At 35.4% G+C, this 26,161-nt stretch overlaps 1 protein-coding gene across 7 annotated transcripts in view; it reads left to right on the top strand.

Moving 5' to 3' along the window:
• The window catches only part of ROBO1 (roundabout guidance receptor 1), a 1,154,304-nt gene that overhangs the window by 644,425 nt on the left and 483,718 nt on the right, over window positions 1–26,161 (top strand). For 4 of the 7 annotated variants that reach the window (XM_074033669.1, XM_065539309.2, XM_074033670.1 and 1 more), the window contains exon 1: window positions 3,875–4,420. The exons of 1 other annotated variant lie outside the window; for it this stretch is intronic. In XM_074033669.1, the coding sequence (XP_073889770.1) occupies window positions 4,150–4,420 (271 nt within the window). In that variant the 5' untranslated portion in view covers window positions 3,875–4,149. Of the gene's footprint in view, window positions 1–3,874; window positions 4,421–26,161 lie in introns of those variants that run through there. 2 more of the 7 variants (XM_005548415.4, XM_065539306.1) reach the window with 1 other exon arrangement.

Consider the following 26,161-nt stretch of genomic DNA (forward strand, 5'->3'; position numbering starts at 1 on the left):
AGTCTTGACCATCTTTAAGACACTCAGTTTTAAGTGTTCTCACTACAAAAAATCATGGGTGCATAAGGTAATGCATATGTTAGTTAGCTGTATTAAGCCATTCTAAAATGTATACATACATATCTCAAAACATCGTGTTGTACTTAATTTAAATTTGTCAATTAAAAAATAATTAATGTTTAAAGACCCAAACATTTAATGAATTGCTATATTTAAAGGCAAAGTTTCCTTAAAGACATAATTTATATTGTAAAGGAAGATATAGGCGCTTATTTCCTTTTATAGTTGTTGCTGTTGTTATATACATGAAAGACTCTTTTAAGATGGTCCACTCATACACTGTGTGTGTGTGTATATATGTATGTATGTGTGTATATATAGTTGTTGCTGTTATTATATATATGAAAGACTGTTTTAAGACGGTTCACTCTTATATTGTTTGTGTATATGTATATACTTGTATGTATGTGTGTATATATATGTATATGTACATATATACATACATATAACCTTATATATTGTAAGTTTAAGTATGGCATGCAACTCCTACACAAAAACATATAAAATCACTTAGCAAAATATTTATAAAAAATAAGCCTATAGGTCAGAGTTCAGTTTTAACCCCAGGTGCTAACTTTTTACTGAATTGTAAAATACTAAAAATATTTTAATATTTATGTAAAATATGTAACATAGGTAGGGACTACAGCAAAGAAGTAGGTTGAAGACAAGATGATGAGTGTAGTGTTCAGTGAGAAAAGGTGTGAGGCTTCTTGGAATTTACATGAAGTTGAATCACCAATGGAAATAAAATTTGGTTGTCGGTAGAGCATCTAGTTGAGAAATGTACAAGTTGCATATGTTATGAAAAATAATCGAAGCCTTGAGCCCGGATGAAGATATCTACAGACAGCATGTTGAAAAGAACAGGATGAAATCTGGAGCTGTGTGAAACACGACTATTTAAGGAGTATGGGGAGGGAAACAAGCTGTCATGGCTGAGGCATTAGTGTACATTCCTCCAGACTTGGAGTCAATGGATAGAAAATCTAGAAGACAGATTTTTTAAAACAAACTTAAAAAACAGGACTTAATTCTAAAATTGGAATTGATCACCCTGAAAAGCAGTGAAGGCCCAATGGCCACGAAATTCACAAGAACGCATACATCTCATCAAAGCTTGTTATGGGAGTCCCTCTGACCCATTTCCAACCGTGAGTGACTATGATGTTATGATTCAAGACTTCCTTTTTACATTGAAAGATGCCTTATTTGTTTGTATGAACTTGAGGATATAGGATGTACAACAGCATATGAGTTTATTTATAGCAAGCTTTTTATCCCCGCTCTGCATATAATACTGGTGCAGAAAATACAATTCACATCATTTTCAATTGTTTCAGATCGAGCTCCTATCACTTCAGTAAGGTTTGCATTCTTGGTTACCATCTCTTTATTAATTTATTTATTAACTTGGATTCAATGTAAAGCGGGTAGGTATACAAATGAGAAGCAGACAGAGTACCTGACCCTCAGGAATTTAGATTATAATGGGGTGACAGACACATAAAACCCAGCACCTCTGATGCCAGTGTGTTTCTAGATGGGACGGCAGCTTTTACCAATTGCAGCTGAACCTATTTCAATTCAGGCATGGGTAGCCCTAAATTCAGAGCTGGGATATAAGAAGACCTCCTTTAGATATGGTAAACACACAATAGTCTCTTCCTTGCTAGCTTCTAGTCCATAGCTCGCATAATCAATGCTATTTAACCGAAAATTTAAGTAAATGTCTTTCGGACTGGCCTTAAATTAGTCCTCCAGCTCTCTTGCAGTGAGTCAATGGCTATTTCGTGTTATTGTTATATTTTGACAGGAAGGAGAAGAAAGAAAAAAATTAGCAAAGCAGCTAAAAATAGCACCTTTTGTTTCCTTTAGGTCTAGCATACCATTAATTAAAGGCAGAACAAGGTAGAGATATGGCAAGATTCATTGATTAATGCAAAAATCTATTCCTTCTGAACTTAAGAAGCGGCCAGAAACGTGATGAGTAGGAACAGAGAAGCAAATTTATAAGCCACTTAAGATAGGTTACATGCAGGTGGGAAAAATCTATTTTATATGATTTAGGTATCTCATTTCAAATGACAGTAAACTTATCTTCCTCATCTCTGTTGTTTTCATAATAATATCCCCATTTTCAGGAAGAATTCAATAACAAAGCTACACAAACCTCATCCCAAAAGTCTTGTAATATTGTGTAGACGCACTGATTTAATTTATGTCGTGGGTTTGGATGATACTGTACTATATTTTTAACAGAGTGAAAAGAAATGTGTGGGTCCACATTAAATAACTGATTGTGTGCAAATTAAAAGTAGTAACTTCCCTTAAAAGTCTGCATTGTGTTACTAAAAGAATAATTCATAAAATTAAAGTGATTCTAAACACATTCTATCATTTAAAACAAGATTGTAGGTAAGCAAGGTGGTTTTCTTAAAAGCTGTTTCATGCATTTGACCAAGCAATTTCTGATGATCTTCCTACAACAACCTCTTATATTTGGATAGTCTGCATGAGCTAGATGACTTGTGACAGAACATTCTGAACACTGCCTCAAAACACACAAAAATGCCTGCTCCCCATTCTTTCTCATTGATGTGACCTGGAAGTTTGACCTAAACAACATGTGCATGTAATAAGTTCACAGGCCGAAAAGGTAAAGTGGACACTTTCCGCCTTATCACTTGCAGCATCTATTTTAAGGGTAAAATGACAGCAGCCATCACTAGAGAGGCAAGGACGAATCAAGCGAGAATGAATATCTTTTCTCTTTTGTCTGCACAGATCTGAACTTTTTTTTTTTTTCGTTTTAGCCACATCAGGTTATTATAATTATGTGATACTTGTGGGAAGGAGGAGGGAAAGCAGGGAGATTAGTGGGGATAAATATGCTGCATAAAAAAAACCAAGTGGACTCATGTTAGTCTTTTTATTCCTTTTGAAGAATTTCTAAATCATCCCTGAATAGCTGCGTCTAAGACAAAATATGTCGACCGAGCTAGTGGAGACGCAAAATTAATGACCTCCGTGATGTTTCTAGAGGGCATTACCTGCATGTTCTCACTGGCTCATCCAGAAGTGACACACTGTTCCCCGAGTAAACATCTGCGCTTCTTCCCTGCTCAGAACAAGAAATCCTTCCTCTGTAGAGAGTGTTCAAGGTGATTCTCTTTAAAGCCTGCAGAACATCAGAACTTGAATGACCTATGGCTCTACCTTATTTGATTTAGGAGGGACACTCTCGGTTTGTATTGTGTCTGTGTCTGCTTCTCAGTAGCAGGCCTATGAACACCGCTCACAGTTATCTCACATACAGATGACAGGTAGAGTGATTGCGCACCAGGGAAATTTAGTGGTGTCACTGAGCTTCTATACACACATATACTGCTACTCTGCTACTCCGACTGTGGATGTGGAAACTGGAGTGTTGTGCCTAGCCTCCCCTCTAAAATTCTGCGTAGGAAAATTAATGTGCAATTTAAGAAAAACAGAAAAAAAATGCATTTTTTACTTGAGAAAAATAAGCATAGCTGAATGAAAATACTTATACGGATGATCGTGATATAGAATCTCAAACAATTTGGAATGTTTTAAAATATCCAAACCAAAATATCCAAAGTTACATGTGTTTGAGTCATGTACTCGTTGCAGTAAATTTGTATCAGTCCTTAAAGACGAGAGACGGTTGCCTTCTGAAAGATGTGCTGTTGCACGGCTTTCTTCCGTGTTTCTCAGGAAAAAAAGTATGACATTTGTATCATCCTCCCTCTTATTTGACAAGACTTATTTTTCCCCACATCCTCCCTGCCTCATATGAGGTGCAGTCTCTGGAGTCTGTAATTGCCAGGAGATGAAGCGATGATGGGGAGTGATCACAGTCAATAGCTTTGATTAACAATAAGGTAGAAAATTAGCAATGCTAGCATTCAGCCACCCTGCCTCTCCCTCCTCCATATGCTCCCTCAGTCCGTGCTGGCGGCCTCGCAGAGGGCAGTCCGAGCCCTGCGTCAGCTTTGAAGTGCAGCAAAGGTGCAGGCAGAGCAGAGAATTAGGGAAATTAAGGAGAAAAAGTGGAAACTGTAAACCATGATGCTGAGACCTTCGCAGGGCTTAGTGTACCGCAGGAGGGGCAAGGATGAAGTGTGCTGTGTGTTGTCCTTGTGTGTGTTTCTGTCACATGTGGATTTACTTGTGTCTGGACATGCTGTGATCGAAATGGCAACTACTGTTACTACTGTGACCCCATCAGCAGCTCTGGTGTTGTTTCCGACAGACCCTGAAGATCTAGAGAGGGGGAAGGACAACGGGACGCCGATCCCCACCTCTGAGAACGATGACAATTCGCTGGGCTACACAGGTAGTGTCTCTTTCCCAAATCCTAACTTCCTCCTAAAATGCCTCCACCTCCATCAGTCATCAACCACCTGTATAAAATTAATCCCTTCATCCCTGCTTCCAGCTAACAACCACAACAACTTCTCCTTTTTCAAACTTCATTCTGTTCACAGCAGATCATATTGCTAAAGGAAACACTTTTGTGAACAGAAATGTACATGGAAACTGTGGTCATTCTTATTGTTTTACTATGTTTAATACAAAAGAATGCTTATCAAGATGAAACTTTGATACTGCTAATATTTTTAGAATGGTATTTTCTTAGAAATTTAATATTTGACTACATTGTTATCATAAAGGAAAAAAACACTACCTGCAAGTAATTTGGATTAAAATGTATCTGTACCTTTTTTTTGCACTTGTAATCTTAAAAACAACAGAAAGCAAAACTCTTAGAGCAATGTAATTCATAATCACCAACTTACATCTTCGGATTGTGTTGCATGACTTATTGTTACCTTATGCACCAATGCCTTCTGAAATGTAGATGCATGTGTACACCAGCATAATAGTAACGAATTAACTAATTGTGTTAGAAATAATTGATATATAAGTGTTTAAGAGTGATTACCCTGGAAATATATGTTTCACAAGGAATTTTTTGCTCTAAATATACTTGTATAATTTATACCTCTAACTCTGAGATAATTTGACTAAAACTTTAGATAAGGAGAAGGAATACAAGACATCACTTATAACCCATTGAATTAGATAATGTTGTAACAGTGGTCTTATTGTAAGATCAGCTATTCGTAATGCTCTCTTCACTGGTCCTGGTTAACGCAGTTCTCCATAGACTTTGCTAAGTTGTGGGCTGCGGATAGGTTGTGTGTGTATGAGGTGGGTTAGGTGGAGTTAGACGTCATAGAATCCTCTTCTGTATCATAACAATCATATACATGACTGTGTTAAAAAAAAAATGTAATTCAATAGGCACATTTCACTTTAGATAAAACAACAAACTGATATTTTACTTTTGAAGCATCCTCACAGTGTTCATAAATATCACTCTTCAATTTTATTCCTTGCCTACATAATTGTAGCTTTTAGACACTTGGAATAAGCAGTACAGTTAATAAGACCTTTATACGCAACTTTAATAGTTTTATATTTATTTTGCTCTTGTAAATAACTCATTTGCATTTTTCCTGTCTTCCAACATAAGAATGAGGATTCACCCATTAACTCGTCATTTACATTAGGTATAGCTCCTGCAGCACACCAACATGGCACATGTATACACACGTAACAAACCTGCACATTGTGCACATGTACCCTAGAACTTAAAGCGTAATAAAAAAGAAAAAAAAAAAAAAGAATGAGGATTCAAAGACCAACAAATGCAATCCATGGGGGTGGGAGGGCACAGGAATTTGTGTGATACGTTCCCAGGAACTTAGGTACAAAAAACGTTGTAAATGTCATCCCTTAGTACCACCAATACCAAAGAAGTTCATATTTGTGAAAGGAGGAATCCAAGATAGTATTCTTTCTCAGGGATATCCTCATTCGCCAGTGCTTCTTAGTTCTGCTCCCTTGTACTCACCCAATCTAAACAGCTGCATTGTTTTGATACAATAATAGGGTTTGCCCTTTATCTTTTGTGGATTTCCCAAAAATTATGTATAAGTAATGAATAAATCATGTTGGAGTGTTGAATTAAGAAAATTTAAATAACAATGCATTTCAGATTAAATACAGCATTAAATTTTTTCATTTTTATTTTTTCCCTTCAGGTTAATCAGGTGCCAGATTTGTCCTGTTAAACATATCGTTAGATAAATTAACATGAGGAAATAAACTTATACAATTATCTTTATAGTCTATAATGGAACTAACTTAAAGTATTACAATTTAATGCAAAGTGACTGGAGGACAATCTTCTGAATAATCTTGTTCCTGAGACTGTGACTGTCTTTAACAATCTAGTGGTAAAGGAAGTCTATTCTGTACATTTCGTTTTGTAAAATTCTTGATTACTCAGAAACCTCTCTTGTGCTATACAAATTAAAAAATGTTATTTGTCTCTTTTGTTTGCATGTTAACCATACTTACACTCATTAAAACTTCCATTGTGAGTGGTAAGAAAAGTAAAGTAGAAAAAATAATTTTGGCTGCTTCATGACAACTGTAAAGAAAGATATCAATTGGCTCTACAGTTAAGGAGTAATAGTTAAAAATATTATTTAAAATTGCCCACAGATATTGTTTTCTTTTGTGTGCACATGCATGTGTGCGAACGTCTGAATGTATGAATTCCCTGTACTAGAATCACAGATAATTGAGTAGATAGAATCTTTCTATTAGAGAAAACTGAGTTCAGAGGACAGGGAGATGGCCTATCTGTCCAGGAACGTTTTTATATATTTAATGTAAATTGTCTAGAGTTTAATATGTCTGGAGTTTAATAACCCTGGGCATAGCAGCAAGAAGTTTTAATAAATAAAATATACATATTAAGCAACTTAGAGAATGTACAATGCAATTGTCATGTAAGTCATTGATATGAGTTACTTACAAAATGATATTAACAAGCAAGTATATCAGGTATTGTTTGTGGCATCTATGTTTTTTACACAGTATCTCAAAATGACTGTGTAGATTTTATATATCAGATGTTAATTTTTTACTACATGTTGCTTCACTTCATTGAGGTAACATGTGAGACTTTTCTCCCTCACCCTAACATTTAGTATATACGAAAAAGAAAATAAACCTGTGTAATCCTGGAAAACATTTTTGGGGGAATGCGAAATAATCCCAAAGGAAGAAGATCATTATTTGACTAAAATTCCCATTTACATCCCCCTAATTATCCTTTTTTTCAATACTAAAAATAGTATAATTTCCACTGCAAGCTAATTTGTTACTACAACATCTGCTCTGATACTTAAGCCATTTGGGACCATCACTACCAAACTGACCCATTTAATGAGAATGCATGGATCTCATATCATACACATATCTTAAAATTTATATATCCACTAATGATCTAGTGAACAAATGATAATCTCATAACAGTAGTTGCTGCTTATATCGTGTACCATTCTAATCTAAATTGTGTAAGTGATTGAGTTGGGATCAGAATTTTAAAATGGAAATACAGAGTGTCAGAGAAGAAACATGTTGATTCCTTTTCTCCTTACCATCTCTAGAAACAATGCTATAAAGCCACGTAAGGTTTTGAAATATTTCAGTTTCACTCTTACAAATCAATGAATACAACACAATTTCTATGGTAGCAGTGTGGTATGTTATTAAAGTGGGCTTGTGCATTATTTACAGTGAAGTGGCCCATTTCTTGTTTAACCAAGCGTGTCATAAATATTGAGGGTTATTTAACAGTTCACGGCATATAGCCTTTGTTGCAAGAACAAGTAAGAAGAGGTTTCAAATCAGCACTTTATTGGGTCAAACATACATCCAAAAGAGTCTGAATATGTAATAATCAATGATTTTTCGAAGAGGCTTCTGAAAGGAGTAGAGTGTTTATCGACTGCTGGAAGTGCGTATAGTGTTTTACAAATATAAAAAAATTAAGTAATACATCTAAGAATGTTGAAATTTCTGAAATATACATATCATTTATATAGAGATTTCTAGCAAAAACTTTAGACAAGGACACAAAACTTACAGAAAAATTTATTGATGTATTAAAAATTCAGGGAATAAGTGGGTGCTAACAAAGTTCTACTAACATTCTTAATCCTTTTACAAAGCAGTAATTAGAAAATGAATTTAATATTATTCCTTCTTCTGAGTAACAAAAAAAGTCTGTAAATTTGACTTGAAATGTCTAAAATATACCCTTTGTCCAATAATGTCTTCTATCTCCACATGTCTATTTTAAAGAATAGGTGCCTATATTTATAGTAGAATATTGGAAGAAATGTGAAATGCAAATTTAAAATCTTAAAACTAAAAAGTTATCAGAGTTATGTCACTGTCAATTTAAGTAAAATCTAGCTATGAAATGTCAGATGTTTCATAGTTATTTCAAATAGGGATATTCAGGTCTTCTACTACTCAACACTACCTCCAAGTAAAGTTTGGTTATGATTGTTTAGAAGGAAACAAAATACATTCTCTTATTAAAAAAAAGAGAGAAAGAAAGAAAAGCCTGGACAAATTAGTATGTTTGCCCACATAAACTTGGATGCAATCCCAAAACCTTGTTTGGTCTCACGCTGAGGAATTTCAACAGGCAGCTATTAAGTGATGATGACACTGATTCTTGTGTCTCCCTACATTCTTAATTGTATTGCTTCACCATTCAAACTAAGCAAAAACACCATTTTGGTATGTGAATTTTTAACATCTATGTACTGAATCTAATAACCAGTGTTTATTATTACTACATGCATGCAAGACTGTTTTCTGAGCACTTTACCTGCAACAACTCATTTAATCCTTACAACAACCCTCTAAGACAGTGCTATTATTAACAGCGACAGGATCTGAGGTCTGCTTCAATATTCTAAAAGATAAATCGTTCAAAATTAATCACATATTTCTAATCTCACATAGTTTTGAGTTTAAATGAGTTGTGTCTATAAGCTACATTTGGGCATTTAGTTAGAAACTGAACAGATCCACCATGTCAGATTTGTCAGAAATATTAAACGTTATATAGTCTTCCCATTTTCTTACTGTCACTTTATTTGTTAAATTAATAGTGAGAGTTTACATTAGTTTTACTAAGCGAAAGATCCTTAGATGAGTCTACTGCAGAGCTAAGTATAATACTGTAAGTCCATTTCCTTTTTTGTATGCAATTGATTAATTTTTGGCGTTAATAGTTGCATTTTTTTAACATTCTAGATGTTCAATTATGTCCAGTATTCCATCAGTGATCTTCTCTGACACCTCCCTCATTAAACCCTTCATATTTTGTCCCAAACCCACTGTCTTTTCTTTAGACCTAAGACTTTCTTACATCACTCTTTTATGTTGGATCTCCTGTTTCTTAGATCTAATTACTTTCTCTTTCCTGGTTTCTTCACTTATTAAAAGAAGCCTGTCCTCCAGAAAGCATTTTCAAGAAAAGCTTGGAGAACATCAAAATCAAAAATGTTTTGCTAGGATGTGCTTGTGATATTTTGTCCATGTTTGCTTGTTGTTGATTTGTTGATTTCCCTTCAACATAGAACACTAGATGGGCCCATTCAAACTGGAGAACTATTTATTTCAGTTACGGAAAATTTTCTTAATATTTTTTATAATAATTCCTTTCATCTCTAGTTTCTCTGCTATCCTTTGGAATTGCTATTTGTCAGGCAGTGGGCCTCTTGGACTGATCCATTAGCCTCTTGTTTTTCTCTCCTAATTTTTAACTCTTTGTTATTTTTTTTCCAACTTCTCGGGAAACAACCTTTATATTTATTGTCCACCAATACTTTTATCATTGTGCTTAGTACATGGGGGTATATGAGTATATGAGGTATACTATCTTTTGTTTTGTTTCGTTTTTGAGACGGAGTCTCGCTCTGTGGCCCAGGCTGGAGTGAGCGGCGCCATCTTGGCTTCCTGCAAGCTCCGCCCCCCGGGTTCCCGCCATTCTCCTGCCTCAGCCTCCCGAGGAGCTGGGACCACAGGCGCCGCCCCCACATCCAGCTGATTTTTTGTATTTTTAGTAGAGACGGGGTTTCACCGTGTTAATCAGATGGTCTCAATCTCCTGACCTCATGATCCACCCACCTCGAACCACCGCACCCGGCCTTTTTTGCAATTTTTAATGGCAAAACCTTAAATACTTTTGCGCCCACCAAATATTAATTTTCTTGCATAAATTGCTGGGTAAACAAAGATTCTTAGTGAATTATCCAAATAATTAGCCAGTCACTACTGTAGCTGCTACAACCGAAGTAGTATTTGTTTCTTTAAATTTCCCTAAAATTTCTTAATAAAACTTTAAATCTGAATTCTTCACGTATTCTACCCTCTGGATGTTGGTATACCTAATGAACACCTGTATATTTTACGTATATTTTGTGTTTCTGAGTGTGTTTACTTATGCATCCCTAACATTTGTAGCTATTGCTTATATTTTAAAAAATGAAGCAATCTTTTCACAATTAAAACTAAAACTATTTATCAAATATAATTAAATGAAAAATTTCTATCCAAATCAAGGTTTAAAAGATTTTATTTAAGTTCAGATAATGCTTTTCCTTCCCCACCATAAAAACTCAAAACGTTCAGCTCCCAAGTTTTCCACATGGAAAATATTATCAAATAACTAATGAGAAATATATACATATATATTTGTTCACTTAGAAAGGTTTAAGTCTCCAAAGTGCTAATGAGAAATTTTAGTGTTAGAAATAGTGTTAATAAATGTGTGGAAAACACACAATTAATCTTTAGTTTTTAAGAAATGATTAAGCTAAACTGCTTTAAACTGTTCTTCGCAGACTCCAATTGTCGTTAGAGCTTAACTTACTTTTTAATGCTCGAATGCACCTGAAGTTCCCAGGTCCTGTGTCCTGTAAACTTCAGGAGGATAGAATTATGCATGTCTATTACCTGTTGTCCATTACTATAAAAATGAAACCATTTTTCTTTTTCTCTCAATTCTAAGGAAAAGACTTTTGGAGTATGAGACATGAATTTAACCCATAATCCTAATTCTGTCTCATTTGCTAGCTTTCATATTTTCAGATAATTGGCAAAATTTCTGAAGTCAATCTGAAGAATAGTTCAGCTAAAAATATTAGGCTGGTGCAACAGTCATTGTGGTTTTTTTTTTTTTTTTTTTTTTTTTTTTCTTTTTTTTTTTTTGAGAAGGAGTCTCTCTCTGTCGCCCAGGCTGGAGTGCAGTGGGGCGATCTTGACTCGCTACAACCCAGGTTCAAGTAATTCTCATGCCTCAGCCTCCCAAGTAGCTGGGACTACAGGTGCATGCTACCATGTCTAGCTAATTTTTTTTATTTTTAGTAGAGATGGGGTTTCACCGTTTTGCCCAGGCTGGTCATGAACTCCTGAGCTCAGGCAATCTGCCCACCTCAGCCTCCCAAAGTGCTGGGATTACTTCTGCTCTTTTATTCATCCAAAGACAGTCTCATGGACATTCCTAACTTCAACAGCATAGGGACGTATAATCCTACTATGGCCCTGAGAAGAGGAAAAACTAAAAATACAGTCAGCCTTTTGTATTCACCACTTCTGCATCCATGGATTGAAAATATCTTTTAAAAAGCAATTAAAAATAGTAATATAACAATAACATTTATACAAACTTTGTAATAATACAGTATATCAACTATTTACAGGGCATTTACATTGTAGTAGCTATTATAAGTAATCTAGAGGTAATTTAAATTGGCCCGGCCTGGTAGCTCAAACCTATAATCCCAGCAATTTGGGAGGCCAAGGTGGGCGGACCACTTATGGTCAGGAGTTCAAGACCAGCCTGGGCAATATGGTGAAACCCTGTCTCCACTAAAAATACAAAAATTAGCCAGGCGTGGTGGCGGGTGTCTCTAATCCCAACTACTTGGGAGGCTGAGGCAGGAGAATCACTTGAACCCAGGAGACAGAAGTTGCAATGAGCAAAGATTGCACCACTGCACTCCAGCCTGGGTGACGAAGTGAGACTGTCCAAAAAAAAAAAAAAAGAAAGAAAGGAAGGAAGGGAAGGGAAGGGGGAAGGAAGAAAGAAAGAAAGATATTAAATTATACAGGAGGAGGTTTGTGGGTTATATGCAAATACTAAGCCATTTTATATATGGAACTGAAATGCATATGGATTTTGGTATCTGCAGGGGATCCCGGAACCAATCACCCACAGATAAGGAGGAACAACTGAAATTGGTAAATAGCACTAATCACTACTAAAAAAGCAATGTAAGAAACAAGAAATTTGTCATTAGTTCAAAACATACACTACTTCCTTAAGGAAAGAACTTTTACCTCATAAGGCAGTTACGGTGCCATAACTGAATCTACTGAATATTGGCTGGTCATTGTGCTGTTATTGCAGCCTATATTCAGTCCTTTCCTTCATTTTATCACTGGAAAATATTTTTTTGTTGGAAGCAATGTTGTGCATGATAACCGTATATAGAACAATGTATTCAGTAAATGCACAGATGGTAGGTCTTCTATACACAGAAGTATGGTAAGAAGGAAAGAAAATACGTTCATAGAACATCTACCCCAGCTAAGGATAAAATTCACTTGTTTCTTTTCCATGATGAAAGGAGTTCAATATAATTATCCTGCCAGCTTGGCTTGGTAGACCTGATATACTATTGCACCATATTGATGGCTCAACATCGCTTTATGCAATGAGCAGACTGGGCTATCAGCAGTATTGGTGGTCGTTCAGTTTTGTTGAGAGTAATACCATGTGATTAAGCCCATATATAACCTGTATCCCTGCTAACCTGGAAACACTGTTTATGAGCCAATTTTGCAAGCGGTGGGATGCTGGAGGAAGAAGCTGAGGGACACCCAAGTAACTATTACTGATTGTTTACCATACCACATATTTGTTTGTAAGTGTTCACTAGGACAGTGGTAGCCTTATATTTTGAAATTATTTCAAAGGATCCATCTCATATCTCTTACCCAGACTTTTTTGTTACATATTTTTTGAAGTTCTCCCCTCTAAACACCCCAAACATTCATTCACCCCTTTAGCCACTATCCCTGAATCAATCAATCAAAGCACATTTTTGTGTTGTTAGTAACTACTTGAGCTTTGGCTACGCTAATTCCACTTGATGATAGAATACTTCAGTGCACACTTTGTGATTTGAAAGATGAACCATCACCCAGTTCATGATGGTTGTATGATTTGGGGCAAATTGGCATTTCCTTGATCTGATCAGAGGCTCAATCATTCCTAGACCCAAGTTGCAAGATAGAAGATGGATTTCAAAGGAAGACTAATTATTGATTATTTTCCAAAGAGGTCACTGCTTTTTTAAAATGTCCTAAGTGGTCTATGCTATAACTCTACTACTAGATCTTGCCAGAAACACCATAACATCCCAACACTGAACGATTATATTTCCTGAGGCATATTTCCCAGAGTAGGACAGCCTCCTCTTGTTCTGCATCACACTCAAAAGTGGTATCACGATGGGTGCCTTGGTGAATAGGGAGGACTGGCTTACCCAGACGTGGTATATGTTTCTTCCAAAATCCAAAAATACTAAATACACAATGTTTTTAATGAAAAATGTGAGTCAAAAAGCAGCCACTTGTCTTTCACTTTGGAGAGAATATCCTGATATGACTAGACCCTGCAAAATTCACAAGAATAGTACGTAGAATCCTAAATTTTTGTGGGATTTATCTCATATCCATGGAAATGTCAATGCCTTATAAATGCATACAGAATAATGGTTGCTTACTGCTCACCAAGATCTATGACTCTAAGTTCACCAAAAAAAGCTGACCAGGATGATAAGTTGGGGACAGAGATAATCAACATCCCAGAGGAATACAGATGAACAGAGAGTTGATGTAGCTCTTAGGTAAAATAGTGAATTTGTGCTACTATACCTGCAAAGGAAAGCAAAATGTTTTTAGTGTTGTTCATTTACTGGAGAGAGAAGCATGCATTTGCTAGAAAAGTAGCTGCATTTCATGTGCTAAGTTCTCTGTTGATTTTCCCTAACAAAGGGACAATGTCTGGAAGAGTCTTTAACATTTAAATCTCCACTGGTTATTGTATTAGTCTGTTCTTATGTTGCTAATAAAGACATACCCAAGACTGGGTGATTTATACCGGAAAGAGGTTTAATGGACTCACAGTTCCACGTGGCTGGGAGGCCGCACAGTCATAGCGGAAGGCAAAAGGGAGGCAAGACAAGTCTTATGGGAAGGCGAGCAAGACCAGCTTGTGCAGGGGATTCCCATTTATGAAATCATCGTACTTCACGAGACTTATTCACTACCACGAGAACACTGGGGGAAACGGCCCCCGATTCAATTATCTCCACCTGGCCCTGCCCTTGACACATGGGGATTATGGCAATTGAAGGTGAGATTTAGGTGGGGACACAGCCAAACCTATCAATTGTATGCAATAATCATCATTCTCTGAGACCTAAAAGCCTAAGAGTTAAGTTTAATGGGGGGTAAGTTCAAGATAAATGCCTATTGTATATTTCAAGTCTTTAAAATAGACTTTTTTTTTTTTTGAGGCAGAGTTTCACTCTTATTGCCCAGGCTGGAGTGCAATGGCACGATCTCAGCTCACTGCAACCTCCACCTCCCACGTTCAAGAGATTCTCCTGCCTCAGCCTCCCAAGTTTACAGGAATTACAGGCATGCGCCATTGTGCCTGGCTAATTTTGTATTTTTAGTAGAGACAGGGTTTCTGCATGTTGGTCAAGCTAGTCTCGAACTCCTGACCTCAGGTGATCCATCCACCTCGGCCTCCCAAAGTGCTGGGATTACAGGCAGGAGCCACCGTGCCTGGCCATTAATTTTGTTTTTTTACAGGGATATGTTCTTTCATTTGATTTTTAAATTTACTATAGAGTGACAATTCTAAAAGCTTCTTTCTATTAAAAAAAAACCTCACTCAACGGGCCAGGAAGACCATGTGTTATTTTGCCAATTGCTGATTCAATTATGTAATTGAAAACTGGCAGACTGTCCCAAGATGGATTTCCAGGCACACAGGCAGAGGTACTTAGGATAAATTCTATCTTTTGACTGATGGAACATTAGTGTTTTGGATCTCTAGGTATTAGCAATATCAACTAGCCTTTGTTTCTCTTTCTTCAAATCAGGCATCCTGATAAATGGGCTTTCTTTAAAGAAGTTCAGAGAGAAAATCAAAGCACATAAATTTGGTAATATTTTGTGGTCCTCTTCGCCACCACCGGGCTTCTCCCTCAGTTAAGAGTCTCCTTCAAACTTCTGCATTGAGTGAGGGCTCATGATCTGTCCATTTGGTGATAAACCATGACTTTCCAATTTATGAATCAAGTTAGGTCTTTTTTTTTTTTAACTACATCTCAATTTTTTTCTATTTAAAACTTATTTGAACCTTGGTAAATCACAGGTATTTCCATTCTAGGAAGTAATAATCTCTAAACCGCAGCAAAATAAATTTGGGAGTCCATCAACTACTATGAGAACTGTGTTTGCTTTGTCTCTGATAGTTAACTACTACCATTCTGGATTGACCACTCCATGACCCTATCATCCCTATGAAATCAGGGACTGATTTTCCTAACTCACCCCCAGCCAACAAAGAACAAACACCACAATGCTGTTCAGACATGCAGGAGCACTTCTCTGGAGTGCAGTTCCAAATGCCTTGATAAAGGGGATGCCTTCTGGACCATTCAGGAGACAAAGTTGGAAGAGGAGTAAGTATGTCACAATGTGATACATCAATTCAAATATTCATATTCCTCTACATCAGTGCTGCCCAATAAAAATATAATCCGTAACACAGATGCGTGTTAAAATTACACACACGTGTCATTTTACATTTTCTAGTAGCCATATTTCAAAACAAAGTAATAAGAAATGGGTAAAATTATTTTTAAAACTTACATTTTGTTTCACCCAAGATAGCCAAGATATTATTGTTTCAACATGTAATCAACACAAAAGGTATTATTGAGATACTTTACATTTTTTGCACTATGTTACACTTAATAAAACATCTCGCTTTGGACTAGCCACATGTCAACTGCTTGATAACCACATGAATTCCTCTCTCTCCATTCTGCCAAAGAACTTCTGGTATCTAAACATATTTAGTAAAACATCATTTGTGTCTAAGTTTTATTAGTCAATACCAAACACACAGCTAGAACCACTTCCAGCTGCTTGAACTAGCCTTTGTATCCAGTATCTCCATTAAATGCAACCGTATCAATAAATTCAGCTACTTTAAAATTATTTTCTTCTTTTCTGGCCTAGCACAATTAGAATAATATCTTGTAGATATTGTCCAGGTTTCTGTTGATGTAAATTATCAGAAGGCTAGTAAGCCTTCGCTCCCTGGGTTGAATTGTTACAGCTGTGACATGTTGAGTTACAGCTATGACAGCTGTGACACGTTGAGAAATGAATCTGATCTTTGCTCTAGAGGTAATGAGCATCGATGGAATGGGACACGAGGTGAATGAGTACTTTTTAATGTGATAACTACCTCCAGTTCCCAAAGCGCGGCAAGGTGCAGCACCATACAATAAGAAAGGGCTCTTCCTGCTGGCAAGGGAGAAGTAGTGTAATTTGGGAGATCAGGTATTCAGATTTGTCTGAACCCATTCACCTAATTCCTTGCTAGTTTTCAGAGTCCTGCACTTTCCCCAATCGATCCTCTAAACTTTCACACAAGAGGCCTGGTTAAGGTGTAAAGTCATTCTATAATGTAATTTGGCAGCCTCGATCCAGCAATGCTGTCGCATATTCGGCTATAATAGCCCGATGGCTATTAGACAAAAGAGATTCTCTGTGTTCCTGCTTATGCCTGAACCAAGAAGTTAAAACCTGGGTATATTGTTTCTGTAAATGAGTCAGAGCTATCAGAAGCAGGAAGCCCACCCAACAGACCTTGTATTCTTCACCACAGTCATAACTGTCTATTGTAGAAATCACTGAGTTTTCTAGAGGTTTGTATTAATTGGCTCTTCATTAAAGGTGGCCACAAGTGATATATTATGGCACAGTTGTGTCACTGCCAATGTCTCGTTTTCAAATTGCATTCAGATTTCCTTCACTTCAAGTGTGGGCACGGTAGCTCACACCTGTGATCTCAGGACTTTGGGAGGCCAAGGCAGTAGGATCACTTGAGGCCAGGAGTTTAAGCACAGCTTGGGCAACATAGCAAGACTCCATCTACAAAAATTTAAAATTAGCCAGGTGTGGTGGTGCACACTTGTAGTCCTAGCTACTTGGGAGACTGCAGTGAGAGGACTGCTTGAGTCCAGGAGTCCAAGGCTGCAGTGACCCGTGCTCTTGCCACTGCACCCCAGCCTGGGCACAGAGCAAGACCCTGACTCAAAAAAAAAAAAAAAAAAAAGTTATTGCCCTCACTTCAAATCAATAATCAAGCAGGTGAGTTAACAAATACGAGATTCTCATCCTTGAGATCATGTGGCCAACAATTAGCGTCTGCTGCATGGTGGGCCCCCAGAAATGACAGGAGATATTTTAAGAAGACTTACTCAGTCAATTGGGTGTTTACGAAGTCACTGGAGAAAGAAAAGAACTTAGGCCTCTAAAATAATGTCTAGAATAAGTCAGCACAAGTAGTCCACCGCAGAAGCAGTCAACAAATCAGGTAACAAGAGGCCACACAGAAATGAAAATTCTTTAAGTGTGAGTTTCCAAGTTGTCAGTGAAGTAGTATATATTATATATATATATATATATAATATAGTATTATATAAATATTATTTCTGAAAGTGTAAAATGTGCTCAATTCACACTCGGTGTGATAACTTACATTGAGTGGGCACACGGCACTGATTATTTGGCATCATCTCATATAATCCTCACAGCAGCTTGGCAAAGTCTCCATTTTGTACCTGAAGAGACCGAATCAGAAAGAGATTAAAGCAATTTTCCTAATTTGACACACTATCAAATCCAGGAAATCTGGCTTCTATTCTCAGTTGCTTCTCATACCAATGTAGGGGTTATCCGTAGTAAGCTTCATGTATTATTAATAATGGCCAAGTCAGCATGTATAAGCTTTCAAATTACCACAGTTATCCAATTAACCCATAGTTACTTATGTAGCCTTTAGTGCTTCTCTTCAGGAGCAGACTAATGAATTTCAGCATAAATGATTATACAAGTAGGAAACAAAGGTCATGAAAAAATGGAACACCTCATAACTGTTGCATAAAGGGCTTTTTATTCCCCCAAAATCAGTTTTAAAGACTGACGTCTCAGTCGCCTCCTAGTCAATTTTAATTCTAGTGCTATTCTGTTAGTTCAATAAAATTTTTAAAAACTAACAATAAAGATATATCAGTTTCTTAAGTGTAACACTTTAGTTTTACAGATGATATAAGAGAACCATGCAAAAGTAATAAAAGTATAAAAACATGCGTGGGAATGATTTATAGCAACAGCAAGATGCTAGCTGTCTTTGAGAAAGCAGAGGTTGAAAGCAATGAGGAAACAGCTGTAGCAATATCTGTAATTATTTTAAAGAGAATTTAAAACATACAGAATAAATTTAATAATGTTTCATTTATGTGGTATGTAAATGAGTATTTATTACATTTGTGTCATTTTCTGCATGTGTGAAATATTTCACAACTTGAGATAAAACAATTTTGACACATTAACAATGCTTAAGAATTATTACAGTTCTATTAGATTCATTTATAATACAGCATACTGTGTTTGTCAAATGTTCTATGCTAGCATCTGCATTTTAAAAACTGCTATATAACAGAACTTTGAGTAAGTACCCTACTTGACACAGCTATGTTAAAATAAAACCTAAAGAAAAAAAAAAACACTTTTCCTTAAGACCCAAATCTGATAAAATACGCTTTTGATGTGTTGGGATTTTAACCAGCCATTCAGATCAGACCTGACCTTAGTTTTAAAGCTCCAGTCCACAACAATGCCTGTAACTAACTTTTCTGTTCAAAAAAATAAATGAAAGAGGCACTGTGATATACCTTCACCTCAAGACTATAAAGAGCTGCATAAAATACTTCTCATTTGATTTATGCTTCAACATATATACAGCATATAGTTTTTGTGACTAAATATGCTTGTTCATTATTTCTTTTCAAATGCAATTTAGATGTTTTCAATTTAAAAAGAACTGGTAGAGATGAACAAAATCCTTTCACAAAGAACTGTACAGAGCCAAATTACCATTTCTAGAATAGGGGTTTGCCTCAGAAATCCTCATTAATAAATATGTTCTGAAGAGAATTTGTCTATTCACTCTATAATTTAATCAAGACATTACCCTAAGACAACCAGTTAGGGCACTCTTATTCACCCAGCCTTTAATATATATATAGTTTCTTTAAATTTTAACCTATTAGTCTTGTATTTGTTTCTATCTTAAATTTCTACTAACAGTAGTGATACAAAGAATTATTCAGAATTGTATTCAACAATTGTTTGTCTTTAAAAAGGGATGGTTCTAGACACAAAAGGTTATTAACATTATATTATAATAAATTTCTCTAGAACTGAATTCAAATGGAAGTACTGGTATGAATGTGCTAACTTTATAACAGTAGTCGAATGGACATTAGTATTTTTTTCTTGATCTTTAACGTGACTAAATAAGTGAACAAGTGAAACGTGAGAAAAGTTAACATAGAGTCACCTTTCAAAAACAGAAAGGCATTTTTATACAAGTAACTGTAACTTCCCTGTTGTTTCTGCTGTCTTACATAAATTAGACATTTATGTCGATGTCTCTTGGAGTGCTTTCTATGTATCAAGGAAGAAAAAGAGGGAGTTGATCCAAATCAATAACTTTCTAGATCACTCATACTATATTCACTTAAATTTACTTTGCAGGCAACTGTCAGACTCACCAACTTCAATTAAAAGCAAAATAATATAAGCTTAAACAGATCATGAAATAAAAGAACTATGGTGTATTTCTGGTATTAACGGCATCCTGACATATAGTAAGAAATCATTTGATTATTTTATGAAGAATAAGTTACATCACTTTTACATTGAACATCTGTATTCTACTGCAACGAACATAATTTGTTTTATCAGGTTCAGGGGAAAATTGTATTTCTTAATATTAATATTATCTTAACTCTTTATTTCAGTGTTGCAAGTGATAATTTAAATAAGCTCTAATATTTAAGGTTTCTCAAACATGCCAGAAACATGTCAATTAATAAACTTCATTTACTTAATCAATTCAACAACATCAACCAATCTTTATAAATTACCTTTATTGAGAGTTTGACTGATTACATAAGTAATCACTCTCAATACAGGTAATTTAGAAAATGAAGAAAAGCAAAAATACAAAATGATCAACACCCAACATTTTAATATGCAAGCCATCCTTTTTATCCACCTATAATCAGAATGAGCAAACTCCACTTAAAAAATTCACACACACAAAAAGGCAAGTGTAAAATTTCATTAAAATTGTAAAAGTAACTAGAATTTTATTTTTAAATGGAACAATGTACAAAAAGTAATTTATATGGTGCTCAGTAAAATGTATTTTATGTTTTCAACTCTGCTCTAACTCTTATAATGAAATAATGAACTGAGCATTAGTTTTAACACAATTTAGCAGATAATCCTTGCGTGATAAAATGATATGAAACCCATCACTTCACATGTGATGCCAATATCACAAAAGGGTCATGTGTTTAAAAATTACCTAAATACTCTTTGTGTAGCACCTATTTTGTTATGCTTGTGAATTTTTTTTCTTTAAACTTTAACTCATCTAACTCCTGTAATTATCCTTTGCCAAGTTGTGTGTGTGTGTGTGTGTGTGTGTGTGTGTGAGAGAGAGAGAGAGAGAGAGAGAGAGAGAGAAAGAGAGAGAGAGGTATAGATAAGCAGTTTTCCAACAACACTTTTATAGGCATCTCTTATTTTGTGAAATCCTGTATCTGTGGTAAGCTTTTCAATTTTACCTTATAAATGATATATTTTGTGTTGGCTTCAGATTATTGAATTAACTGAGCAGAGCAACAAAGATTGACACAATGAGTGGCGATAGATTCTAGACATAAGTGGGGAGGAACATGTGAAGGGGACACATTTGTAACTTGTGACTTGGTGAATGTATTCCTGTAATAACAACGTTCACTTTCCTGTGCAACCTCACTACTTTGGATACTCAGATAATGAATATGAAGACAATAATTACTTGCCATTTATCATTATTGTGCTTTGATGTACATATATTTTTAACTTACTTTTTTTTAGTCTCTGTATTGCTTGCAACCTAATGTACTATGTCATTCACACTGGTGTTAACTCAGAAGTAGACTTAAATTTTAATGTAGGTCTAGGATTTAGCACTTACTTGAAACTTTAAGTGCTTGCAAAAATAATTCATTCTTAAGATAATGAATGCACTAATCACAGTCAGTTGTTGATTTGAATTAATATAATACATGAGGAAAGTGCTAATGGAAATCCAGGTATTTCTGTAGCTCAGAGCCTGTTCCATAATATCAAAAATAGAATTATTTGTCTTGTTTTTTCAGGCAATGTTATGTACTGAAAGAAAAACTATTTGAAACAATTAAGGCTCATTAAAAGTGTTCTTAATTTAACGAACCCCTGAGAATGTGATATCATAATAATAAAAAAAATGAGCTGCACTAGTATATTCTAATAAAAAATGTAGTTTTATGCTTCCCAGAGGGAACTAATTTGGTAAAACTCTGATTTATAGGCTTTTAGAAACCTATTCACTAGCAAAACAAAGATAATATATTTTCATTCATATGGTACACTCCTTTTATTTTTATAGTAGACAATTTGCTTTTTTAAAAAGAAATCATTGTTAAAAGACTATATTGTTTCAGCTAGTCAAGTTGCTTGGATTTTAAGCAAGATATCCTGCTCTATGAATAGCAATTCTGTTACCATATTAAATGTGTTAGATTTTCCAGGATTCACAAGGTCTTTCAATATATACATTACCTTACTTTAAATTTAACAGAAACCAAATGGGTAGAAATTAGAATCCAAACTAAGATCTTTGGGGTCCTCCAGCAACTTACAAGGACAATCCATTCCACAAAAATAAATATTTCCCAAAGCTATATACACAGCAGGAGCTTCATAAACACCAGTTGGTGGCCATAACCAACACTAGGCTGAAATTGTTTAACACATCTTTCAGGCTGATGGCGTGTAGCTTTGTGGTATACTCTTCATTACGCACACATGATGACACTAAGTATTTTTTCAATGCACTTTCCTTTTCTCCCACAATATCTTTGTTTGCAACAACGCATAACTTTAAACATTTTAACAATGTCATTATCAATATGCATTTAGATAGCATGTTTCCTTTCTCTATTGCTATTCACCACAGGCATGAAATTCATAAGAGAAAATTAATATGTGAAATCCAAATTAAATCTGGGAATACTTATTTTTTGTTCACCTACAGGTTAAGTAGACTTGCAGAATTGCTAGCTTGCTCTCCAAATTGCTACACCACTGTATACTCCCATCAGTAGTTCATCAGGCTGTCAGACTAACAGATGTACAACCATATTATATCGCTTGATTTTCATTTCTGTAATCTTTAGCAAGTCGCAGTCTCCCTTTGAATGCAATGATCTTTTGCGATTCCTCTTCTCTAAATTGCCTGAGTATACACTTTGTTCATCTTGCCCTTACACTCGTTGTTCTTTTTCTGTTGACTTTCAGGAATTCTTTGTCCATTTGTACATGCTGTAAATATCTTTTTCCGTTAGTAATTTAACTTACATCTTTCTCCATGTGTGTTAAACAGAAATCTTTCATTCTCATGCAAATTATACCATCAAATTTTGTTTTATGGTTTTCTTTTGAATTTACTCACAAAGATGGTCTCCTAGATTTTTTTGTATTAACTTGATAGGTGGACCTTTCACATTTCAGTTTTTAATGCATCTTAAGCTACTTTTTGTGTGTCTTTAAATTTGCATTTATGTAAGTCAGTTTCTCCATACCATCTACCAAAAACACCTGCCGTTTTCCATTGGTAGCAACGTTTCATAGATTATATCATCATACACGTATGCATCTGTCTCTAACTCTCTCTTCTGTTACATTAAACTATATGTCCGTTCTTGTATTAATACCACACTGTTTCCATGGATATGGCTTTGTGGTAGTTCTTCAATTAAGGGAGGGCAAAGGGTCGGTTGTCTCTCTCAGTCTTCCTATCAAGGAGCATGGACTGTGTTTACATTAATTAAAATAATCTAGTAATGTAGTCTTGGGCTAAGTAACCTCTTTATGCTCAGGATGATATTAATAGTACTGAACTTGTATGGCTGTGTGAGAACTAAAGAATGATAATACAGGCCTATTGCTGAACAAGTGACTCATGAATCTTAAATACGCAATAAGCAGTAACTCAATAAGAACTAATAATAAAAAAAAATCAGAAGGTACTAAACCAGGTGTCTGCTCTTGTTAAAGAACAGAGATAATCTATACAGCATTGTAATTACACATCTATTTTACTGTAGCAATATTCAGTACAACATCAGGCATATTTATCAGCGAGTAATGATTTGAAAAAATAAATTCTCACATGCTGTTCTATCATGATTTATTATTTCAGGAAATAGCCTAACTTCACATAAAGTAGTTTCTACTAATTCAGCCTCACAACTTAACCAACACTAACTTGAAACACATTTTTAAATTGCCTGTTACATAATCTGCGTAGTAACACGACTATGAAAGCATTCATAACTCCTTGAAATAATAAAACAATTCCACAAACTTGCACTATGTTCACTCTTCAAACTAGTGATTCTTTACCTGGCTTCAACATCCAGCTCCTACCTCCGGCCAACAAATCAAAATCCCTCGGGCAGAGATAAAACACTGGTGTTTTTGTCTGAAAATCTCTATCAGATGATTCTAATGTGTTGTCAGAGTAGAGAGCCACTCCATTTGGCAGAGAGTTCGGGCCATATTCCTCCTCCCTTTCCTATCATAGACTCCCAACCATTGTGAATCACTGACCAAATATAATATTTGCTAAATTTAAATGCTATATTTAAATGCAATTTTATTTATTCATATCCTGCACTGACTTTAGTTGAGGCTAAATGCCTTATATAAAATCAGCAAATAATTTTCTTTGATGATAGCAAAGTCAGAGAAAGTTTAATCCTCACATTTACTAAATGTAATTTTCCTTTTTCTTTTTTGAGATGGAGTTTCACTCTTGTTGCCCAGGCTGGAGTGCAGCGGTGCCATCTCGGCTCCCTGCAACTTAGGCCTCCTGGGTTCAAGCAATTCTCCTGCCTCAGCCTCCCTAGTAGCTGGGATTACAGGCGTGCGCCACCACATCGGGCTAATTTTGTATTTTTAGTAGAGATGGGGTCAGGCCAGTCTCCAACTCCCGACCTCAGGTGATCCGCCCACCTTTGCCTCCCGAAGTGCTAGGATTACAGGCATAAGCCACCGCATTCGGCCCTAAATGTCATTTTTAATTAAACAATTAGCATATCTATGTATATATGTTTGTGTGTATATATGTGTGTGTGTTTATTTTTTCTTAAAGTTTGGTTAAAGACTTAGATGTGATGAAATTTATATTTAATAACCTTAGATATTTCACACTATTAGGAGAAATCACAAAAGGTGTAGTCTGAGTTAGCTGTTTGCTTTATGTTAGATGTTGACAAAAATTTGTAAAGATAGAAGAACATTAGCAAATGCATAGGGCCGTGTTGGTCTTGTAAACTGCTTCCTCAACAAAAAGCGTCCACTTGTTTAAACTAAGGTTAGCCTTCGTTTATTACAGTAATTACTTCTGTTCAATTGGCGATAATATGCTTAACGTCTCAAGTATATGTGAAACCTATCTCCTAGGAGTCAGTAAGCCTCAGTCAATAATGCAAAAATTGACCTAAAACCGGGGTCTTAGTTCTGTTTACGAATGTACTAGTAGCTCATTCCTGTTTGTACGCATTAGTCCATATTCACTTTTTAGCTATGTCTTATTTTTTGTTTTCGTTGTTTTTCAATTAAAATATGCATACTCCCATATGAATGTTTAACATTGGTACGTCTAATAAATTGCATCTAGTTCATGCAAACAATATGCTAATATAATTAGATTTAATTAGATGTGCTTGTTCTAAGTTGAATTCAGTCAGACACATGTATTGGTCTCACTACATATCAAACAATGTGATTGAATCTTTTCCTTTCTATCTTCTGATTTTAGAATCATATTAGGACGAACTCTTGTTTCCTGTTCAGTTTTTCTTTTGTTTTATCATCAAATACATACAGCATTTTTATCCCAGGCCACTAGGAATTTCTAGCTATCAATTCTATACATAATCTAATTAACTATTCTTAATTAGAAGAATCATAAAAAGCCCCTTGAAAGAAAATCTAAAAATAATACCCATCATAAATAATGAAACACTTTTAATAATTTATTAAAAGCAGAAGAGCGCAAATAACTTTTATGTGCTTCTCTCTTTGGACATACACATCTGCTTTGTTGACTTTTATTCAGTAATGAGTCCCAAGCATAGTCAAGTTCTGTCAAAGTGAAGCAAAAATAATTTGCTAAGGACCTTGCCAACTCCTTCTTTAAATTATTTTGTCAACCAACCATGGCCACAAACTTATAACTGCCATGCTTTCAATACTTTGTTTCTTAATCTTAAAAGTGATACATATAAAAGTGATTCATGTAAGTTGGCAAACAGGAAGTTTTGGATATCTAGTGATTACTTCCTAGAAGTGCTAAATCATATCTTTGCCTCATCCATGTGTTTTATGGCTGCAGTTTATGATGTTTAATAAGCTTAATTCCTCTCTTATGATTGAAAATCTTGGACTCTCAGAACTTCCTGCTGATGGTTTGGGCTCTTGTTACATTATGTAATCATGATGCTATGATAAGGGCCATAGTCTTGTATCTGTAGTCTTTCAGGTAAAATATATTCCCTTAACTGAAAATAAATAGGTTTGGAAATAGAAAAGAATACTATCTATGGTACAAAATTATACATCCTTTGAATCTGAAAATGGGATCTAT

The sequence above is a fragment of the Macaca fascicularis genome, chromosome 2, assembly GCF_037993035.2.
Source record: "Macaca fascicularis isolate 582-1 chromosome 2, T2T-MFA8v1.1".
NCBI classification, from domain to species: Eukaryota; Metazoa; Chordata; class Mammalia; order Primates; family Cercopithecidae; genus Macaca; species Macaca fascicularis.